Source organism: Coptis chinensis, unplaced genomic scaffold, assembly GCF_015680905.1.
Source record: "Coptis chinensis isolate HL-2020 unplaced genomic scaffold, ASM1568090v1 utg157_pilon_pilon, whole genome shotgun sequence".
NCBI lineage: Eukaryota > Viridiplantae > Streptophyta > Magnoliopsida > Ranunculales > Ranunculaceae > Coptis > Coptis chinensis.
The window spans coordinates 295,840-304,764 of record NW_028238108.1 but is presented as its reverse complement, the minus strand read 5'-3'; the positions used below and the strand labels follow the sequence as shown (position 1 = coordinate 304,764).

Here is an 8,925-nt window from a genome sequence, read left to right as displayed (position 1 = left end):
CAACTTTGCGAACCATGACCAGTTCAGAATTCTTCAAAACATCCCACCTACAGGAAACTCAAGGCTACAGATGCACTGGCTGTTGAGGTTGCTGGAGCTGAGCTAGCTACCGACCTCCTAAAGAAATATCAGCCAAGTCATACTCTCATTTTGAGGGATTCTAATAGGTATCTTATGCAGTTGCTTAGGAACTGGGGAGATGACTCAGGATGGCAATACACGAAGTAAATTCTGAATAGTGTGTCCTCTTGTAATTCTCCCATTGTGAACTCTAGCAGTCTTTGTCAGTCTGTTATTTTTTGTTGGTTAGAAGGACTACTAATCAGTTGAGTCTGAACTATGTAAGTGGGCTTTGAAGTATGCCTGCATGAGCCTTCCACCTTTATGGGGTACGCACAACCAATTTTTCAAAGTTACTAGAGAGGAAACTGGAAAGGCCAATTATCGAAGAAAAAAAATAACTTCAAAACAGACATCTGTATGTACAATGTAAAACTGTAAATAGAAATGTAATAAAGTTGCCAAACTTGCAAAGTCTAGCTACAAAACAACACCACCAATGTAAGGGAAAAAGCAAATGAATCCATTTAATTGTATTACAACTTATTTCTCTTCACTGCATGCCTTTGTAATGTAGCTAAACGCTTGGAAGATGTTGACGAGGGGTTTGATCCTCCCTCTCTTCCTTTCTTAATGAACTCGGAGAAGGATGGGATTGGAGGAAGCACTATGTCCTGGAAAGGAGATTCTGTTCCTTGGTCAATTTGACGAGCCTCTGAGCAAACAACGCTATGGGTTTCTTCTGTATAATCTTCTATATGACCTTGATCTTTATCAACGAGGTCTGACGAAGATAAATAAGACTTCATTGGAAGAGAACGGACTTCACAAGCATCATTCTCTTGATTGGCACTAGTGCCCAGCCGCCCAGTTATCTCTGAAGAGCTCGAGTTTGATAGCCACCTCACTGTACTTGCCACTTGTGAATTATAAAATGTCTTCCCAATATTTCCATACTTCGTGTAGCACTCCTTTTCAAGTAAGGTGACAGATACCTCAAAATTGATTCTACAGAAGTAACAAAAGACATATTAGGTGTTATACTCTGTAAGAACACGCTTAATGGTGAAATGATCAAACTTATTTTCTTAGTTTCCTCCACATTCCCCCAGCTACGAACTCTCCCTTTCACACCATACAACAAATATACACTCTTCCCACAACCAGAAAGTGATCTCTAAGTCGGCAATTGGGCTGATCAAAGATCTACGCATGTTATATATTCATGTGTTTCTCCTTCTATTTGCACTTTCCTTCCCTCTCTAAAAGCACTACTACAAAATATTTAGGATTACAATATTTAATATTTAGGATGACATTTTGAGATAATGGTTTCCTTGACAAATCAATAAAAAAAGGTGGTCCTTACATGCAAGCTTAGAAGAAAGTCTTTAGAATAATAAAATCAAGATATATTAGAAATCAAAAAGAAAACATGTGCTTACTTTAAGTCGCCGAGCCGCTGCTGGGTTTGCTTTAGAGCGTTTGATAACCTTTGTTTGCATGTTTCTCTCAATGCCTCAGGTACAGCCTTCTTGTCGAGGCTTTTCTGCTAAGTTCCAACGGGGATTAGTAGTTGCATAACAAAAAAACAAAAAATCACTACATATGGTCAATGATTGATGGGATTCCACCATTTCCCTGATAGAAATTGCACACTGATTTGGAGTATCAAAGGGAGCCAAACAACTAAAGGTTCCAAGCGTCCAGAGCATTTGCACTACTACGAGTTTGTGGCATATCCCTCTTCTCAAAGTCAGAGTTGTGCTACAGAAAAGTGCTATGTTAGGTTGTGGAGATAATCTAGACTTGTACGTCCAGAAATAACCCCTGACGTAGTATTGCAGGAAACTAAGTTCTGATTGTCAAAAAGTCAAGGTGTTTATAATCGGCATACTAATTGCCTAGTGCTACTGCTAAGCATGGCAATGGCTATCTTAGACACTGTTTGTTTGCCACTAAAAGATATTCTATTTAATATCTTGTACCTTACTGGGCAATTAGAATCAGCTGATGACCAAGAGAAACTATTTACCAAGTAAAATGGTTTTACAATTTTATCAATACTGCAAATCCAGTGCTTTTAAAACTTAACTACATTGGTGAAATACACTGCTTTTAATAACCACCTCCGCTGCAAGATGGTCCTTAATTATCAATACTGCTAACAACCTCAACTACAAATCCGAAGCGAGTGCTTACTGCTTCCACTGGTCACAGACCAAAATGACTCTCTACTATAACAAAAACTGTACAAAGAAAGAATGTAAAAAGAACCTGTCTGGAAAGGGGTTCTTTCTGATAATAACTCTCTTCTAGCTGCTCCAACAACTTGATTTTCTCGTCCAATCCTGATCTGGAAGAAGATTTTGACCTAGCCAAATTCCTGACGACCTCCACCTCATCTGCCAATACAGTCAACACAACTTATAGGCAAATGAATTTTTTTTATAACATTAAGTTCATTAGTGAAATAAGCTGCTTTTCATTACTTGGCATTCCTATTCCTGGACAAAAATAATATTGCTATACTAAAGGAGAAATGTTAGTATAAATTAATTAGATCACAGACAAGCAAAAAAGTTGGAAACGTGAAGATTTCACAAAGAGTAATACTACTTCAATAAACAAGACGCTTAAATGTGATACAACAACCCTCGCCAAAGTAGTAAGCACCTTATAGCTTTCCTAAAACTCTGAGAAGGATAAACATTGATCACTTAATTACGTTAATTACCATATAACACCATTTCATCAGTCTATAAGAGCAGCGCCAAACAATTAATCAACATATCAAAGCCCAGAAAAGAAATGAATAACTGGTATCATGTACAAATTTGGGATTTAATAGATATACATCTAAGGCATTCCAATTGCAATTTTTTTTTCTTATTCTACCAGATAATTATGATATATTACAGTTTTTTTTTTTAAAAATTCCTTATTTTCTTAGCCAAGTATTTAGCTTGTGCACAACGTAGAGATGTTCCTACTAGCAAATGATGACAGTTGATACAGACATATATTGGACAGGTTTTTTGAAAGTTAAGCAGCTAACTTGAAATGATAAGAGAAGCTTTATGGCCTAATAATGCTACTAACATAGAAATCTAAAGCAGAACTAAATAAACATAATATGTATTCCACGGTGAACATTTATATAAAATCTCTAGCAGGATCTGATGAAGTACCATCAGAAGCAGATATATCTTCCTCAGAAAGACTTGCTTCATCTTCACGATTCCAAAACTCAGTAAATTGATCTTCAGCAGCTGTACCTGAGCTGCTGAAACATAATTCCACAAATCACAATATAGATGTCAAACAGAACTACACAAAACTGCATATAGATCAATAATTGCTCAAAATTCCAATTAATAAATTACTCGGAAATGTCAATCATTACACAATAATATATGAATGTCAACATAATTCCCCTGGTAAAACGAATGTTGTTTTTCTGTCTTCAGATCATAGGACTCAATGACTCATCTTCCAACATATCAGGACCCGAAACTATAGATTACCTGCTGACAAAGATACGAGATCTTGAGTTTGCCTTGTGTAAATTAGATGCACAAGTAAGTTCCTCCAGATACTTAGCAACTAACTTTGGATGCCGGCAGACATCGCAGGATTTTTGACATAATGATGTAGGAACCTACTTGAAAACGCATATAAACCAACTTGTTTCAATATGGTGAAAGATTTAAGCAATGTATATACAAGCGAAAATACAAATAAATTTATTTTTTCAATACCTGTTCACCAAAACTTTCAAGAATCTTTCTCCGACGGCAAAAAGAACCTTCACAGTATTCCACCATCTGCAGTAGAATGTAACCAGGCTCCAATAGTGTGACAATCATTTATGAAATCCTTTTATAGCATATATATTAACATTTAAGAAGTGAACCTGATTGAAATCTTCCAAAGACTTCTTTGACGAGCCACCTTTAGAGTCTGAAGGGTGTAATCTTTTGTTCGCAGGGTTACTGAGAATAAATTCCTGCCACAAGTCCCTAAATAATTAAAACCTCCAATAGAGCCATAAAATTTGTAGGAAGATGCAGTATATAAAGATATGCTAAGAACAATTCCTCCCCCGCGTGCATAAATGATCAAATACAGTGATGAGAACATCAATGCTGTTGGATGAGGATTTAAAGATAAGAAATGTACCATTCTTCTGCGATCATCAATGCCATAATATAACAAGCTTCTTGATGGCAACTGATCACGTCCAGTTCTTCCGGACTCTTGATAGAACGCTTCCATTGACTTTGGAATATTGAAATGGCAAACAGTTCGGACATCCTTTCTATCTATGCCCTACAATTTGTTTAAGAAACCATCAGCTCGAATATATTGGGGGAAACTGTAACCTATGGTCTTAGTGCAAATTTCTGACAACTAGTGTACTTGGTAGCATACCATCCTGAAGAAAAAACAATTATTCCCCAACATCCATGTATGCAGCGGAAGAGCTCCAAATAGAATCCAGCGAGCAAAAAATGCGTATACCACAAGTCAATTATTGGTTAAAATGATCATACAAACTCAAGGATGTATTAGCATTTAGCACATGAAAACACAATCACAAGCATATTAGCCACAACTACTTTTATCCAAAGCTTTTCCCCATGAGTTCAGAAGAATGAGAATAAAAAAACGAGAGAGAGAGAGAGAGAGACCATTGAAAATCAGTAAATCTAATTAACAGAATGCTCTCTAGATTTACTTTAAAATCCCAAATTTTGCTTCAATTGTTCGACATAAAAGATCTATGTATGGAAGAAGTGTTTTTGCACCATATAATGCTCTGAGTGGTCCACTGCGGCCTAGACCCATATGTGCTTGATAAAGGCTATTATAAATTTATAATGCATGCATATGGAATTACAAAAGAAGTATCTATTTTCCCAACAGTTTCTGGTCATGTACTTTCCTCACAAATATGTATAGATAGGTATGATCTTATGGACAGTAATAGACCATTCGCCTGACGCAACGGTATTAACCGCCATGGAATTCTATTCATAGTTCACTTAATTTAAATATGCTGTAAGCCTATTGTAGGCATAAAAGGCCAAGTTAAAATATTGTAGATGAGCCAAGAGTGTAAAGTTAAAAAATACCCAAAGGCCACTGTTGCTACAACAACTTGTATTCTGGAAGAGAGCCAATCATTTAAAACAGAGCTTCGGAGTTTATTGTTCAACCCTGCATGGTAAGCTAGAGAGAACAACATAACAGCTACATTATTGTTTGCTCAGGGCTACCAGGAAATAAAGGTTAAAAGAAAACTTCTTTTACATTACCAGAAGAAGATATGCCATTCTTTAGTAAATGAGAAGACAGATTATCACAAGCTGTTCGTTCAAGGCAATATACAATTGAGCATGCATCTCCACTAGATTTGAGTTGATCAGACAAATCTGTGTAAACATCCTCCAGAAGATCCTTATAACGAACTGAGTAGACATTGTAACTTAGTTAGAAGGGTGTTACTGATCTGACAATTATTAAGTACAAAGTTAAAGGTCCCTTGATGTTCTTGAGGGATTAAACTCAGATCATTTTCAAGGTGTCTCCTAAAAGACAAGATACCAGGTCAACTACCCTAGTAGCATTGAAAAGTTTTGCAGCAAAAAGGTGAAAACTCAAAGATTGTTGTAGTACATCATTTAGTAGTAATAGTACCCAATAATATGTTCCTCTAAATCAAAGTACTCATGTCTCATGATATCTAAAAGTTTTTTCCCATATGCAAAACAATCCCATGCTCGACATATCGTGGGCTAAATAAAATAAGCAAGCAAAAGTATTCAACAAATCATTCACAAACTTTTTTTGGATACACAAAGTCAAGCCCAATCAGTCAAATAACACGTGAACGAGCTTAAGAATAATGGGGGTTCAGCTACACCAATTTTGTTCTGAACTCCATTGTCTAACTTTAAAATAAGGTAGTGAATAAATCAAACAATAAATCTTGACTTGTATAAGAGCGTGTGGCCTCACCTTCATAATAAATATTAGGTCGGTTAAATGAGGACGTAAGGATTAAAGGGTTCTGCAAGCATAATGACTCCATCACATCCTTCCGAACCCTGCATGCAGAACAACAATCAGGGCATTCATACAGGTCAACAAAGAATGCTAAATAATATATCGATTCCAGGAAACCCAAAATAAAATGCAATAAAATAGAACAGATACCAACTTCCTAAAATCATAACATCCAAATGTATATCTAGAAATCTATACAGTGGGACACGGATACCATTGGAGACATCATAGTTCTACTGAGTAAGTCTGCTTACTGGCGGGAAAGAGCCTTTTTCATAGGATGGTACAAAAGGATTTTCATCGACATCAAAAAAAATTCATCGATAATTCTGGAACAAATTCAAATCCAGAGTTTGTCTTGCTTCACAATAGTACTCTTTCGGCAGATTGCAATCCTTTCAACCTTATACTCACCCACAACACCACCAGAATATGCAAGATCCCAAAAACTTCGTACATAGAGCAGTATGCACTATGCAGTAGTTCACAAATTTGTCTCCAAATTAGGTAAAGAAAAAAGAGTCGGGAGCAATTTCCCAAAGTATAGACAACTACAACACACAAAATTTTAAATTCTGTTGACCAGTGTAAGCATTTCTCAGGTAAACGCATGATAGCAGGCGGTGACCTTCAATTCGACTTACTTCACAAGGAAAATATTGGATTTGAAAATACAATAACAGCCGTACTATACGACACATTCCAGGAAAAGGACACATCAGGAAACTCACTTGGGAACAGCTGTGGCTGTCAAAGCCAATATTGGCACATCTGGAAGGCGGTTCCTTAGGGAGGATAGATTCCGATAACTGGGTCTGCATGACATTGATAAAATAGATAACAACGGCTAGGCAGAAATTTTAAAAAATTGAAGTAAAAGCCTCATTGAAGATCTCAGTGTTTTTAAAGTCTGAGACGTGGAGCTATTATTTTCTAACAACCTTGAGGAGTTTGCTCTCTGGTTAAGGCATTAAGCATCACAAACACGCTACAATGAGACATGGCTTACAATTTTTCAAAAAGATAGAATCATGATTACAAACCTAAAGTCATGGCCCCAACTTGAAATGCAATGTGCCTGAAAAATACAACCAAAAGGTGTAGCTAATATTTAAACATATATACGGAAACTAATGTAAAAGACACTAGCATAATATTCACGCTCATACTACCTCATCTATCGCAATCAGATTCAACAAGCCTCTGGTATAAAGCTTTGTTAATTTTGACATAAACCCTGGTGTCGCAATCAACTCTGGTGTAACATACAGTAGCCTTAAAGATGGTTTACCAGAGGAAAGATCTTCATGAATCTAATAATAAAAAACAAATGCCAACTGTTAGGGATAAAGTTCAATAGTTGACATAACATTTAAGATTGATGCAAAGCCTCACATATGAAAAAGAGTATAACCAACTTTACAAGTAACAGCCATATGCTTGTCTCTGTACAAAGGCACACACACACACACAGATTTCCAGTGCTCATTTTACACTTCACATGTTTAGACTATTGAAATGCCTCAGACATGCCTTAGAGCAACGCGGTTTATGTCCCTAATCAGAAATCACTTATGACTTTCTCCTTGTTCACCCCTCATGGTTGAATGCAGGTAACTCAATCAAATGAACAATGGGGGTACCAGTAAATCTATATGTCAATGTAACTTTAGCTGTAAATGAGTTTCTAAAAGCCTCTACAAGATGACTGGTGAAAGGAGTGTTCAGAATTTTGAGATACGAAATCACGATAAAAAACATTCTATATGTTTGTCATTCATTCATGTAAATAACTAAACAAAAATAATCTGACACTCAAACTTTATCTCCACATTTATAAAATTATAAACTAAAAAAATATCCCTACTCTACCATCACCTTTTCTCTTACGCGTGCCGTCTGCGTAGAAGACAAAAACTCAGCTGCAATACCCTTCTCCTTTAATGCCATCACTTGGTTTTCCTATATCCAATAAGAACACACCCAATGAATACCACAACAAATTTCACAAGTAATTAAGAAATAATAAGCAAGCATACCATCAAAGCTATTAAAGGGCAAACAACAAGCACAATTCCAGTTTTCGCCAACGCAGGAATTTGATAACACATTGATTTCCCTCCACCAGTTGGCATCAGACAAAAACAATCCCTCCCTACAAATCATCACAATCAAAATTAAATTAATTAACAAAAATTATTCCTTAATTGTTAGACATATTGATTAATTAATTTTTTTTTTAAAAAATACCTGATAAAACAGCTTGAATGGCATCTACTTGTTTCCCTCTAAATTCAGAATGACCGAAATGTTGTTTCAATATCTTTACTAAATCTTCTTGTGCGTATAACTGACCAGCTTCTTTTTGCATTGGTAATAACGATTTCTTCATTTTTTTTTTTACTGCACCCCAAAAAATTGTCCACAGGAAAATTAAAAAAATATATATGTTCGCGCGCAAAGCTTGCTATGTACACTTGTTGTTGTTTTCATGTTATTGGGCCTATCAAATTGGGGGCCCAACATAAAACATGTGCGCTTTTTTATCCACACGCCCACATAATGACCGTAACAAGGCTAAAATATCGGTATCTTGAAAAGTTCACATTCTTTATATATCGGACACTTGGAGCACTATCTCGTCACTCTTTCGGTGGCGTGATATGCGTGTCAGGTGAGCCAGTGACCGCCTTCATATTTTAATCAAGAAATTGGGTTAGAGAGTCTCATTTAAAAAAAAACAACTCTAAAGCCCTATCCATAATTTTTTTGGGTTTTAATACCCCTACATTG

The 8,925-nt window shown here is 36.2% G+C and overlaps 1 protein-coding gene across 1 annotated transcript; it reads right to left on the bottom strand.

The window, feature by feature from the left end:
- Window positions 1–490: 490 nt before the first annotated feature.
- RECQL3 (DEAD/DEAH box RNA helicase family protein) lies at window positions 491–8,574 on the bottom strand. The gene is made up of 18 exons (XM_086586851.1): window positions 8,383–8,574; window positions 8,172–8,287; window positions 8,011–8,094; window positions 7,305–7,445; window positions 7,176–7,210; window positions 6,864–6,947; window positions 6,085–6,173; window positions 5,382–5,534; window positions 5,199–5,295; window positions 4,495–4,498; window positions 4,243–4,392; window positions 3,977–4,069; window positions 3,822–3,887; window positions 3,588–3,721; window positions 3,252–3,346; window positions 2,338–2,465; window positions 1,506–1,609; window positions 491–1,068 (listed from the first exon to the last, which is right to left on the bottom strand). Exons 1-18 carry the CDS (start codon window positions 8,522–8,524, stop codon window positions 597–599), a joined length of 2,187 nt encoding a protein of 728 aa, XP_086442977.1. The 5' UTR covers window positions 8,525–8,574; the 3' UTR covers window positions 491–596.
- Between the last annotated feature and the right edge of the window lie 351 nt (window positions 8,575–8,925).

Excerpts from the sequence above, each read along its gene's own strand:
- RECQL3 (XM_086586851.1), bottom strand. The coding sequence starts at position 8,524 with ATGAAGAAATCGTTATTACCAATGCAAAAAGAAGCTGGTCAGTTATAC. Across the intron at positions 5,296-5,381 it reads GAATGGCATATCTTCTTCTG|CTTACCATGCAGGGTTGAAC; the intron begins GTAATGTAAAAG and ends TGTTCTCTCTAG. Across the intron at positions 4,070-4,242 it reads TTGATGATCGCAGAAGAATG|GAATTTATTCTCAGTAACCC; the intron begins GTACATTTCTTA and ends GACTTGTGGCAG.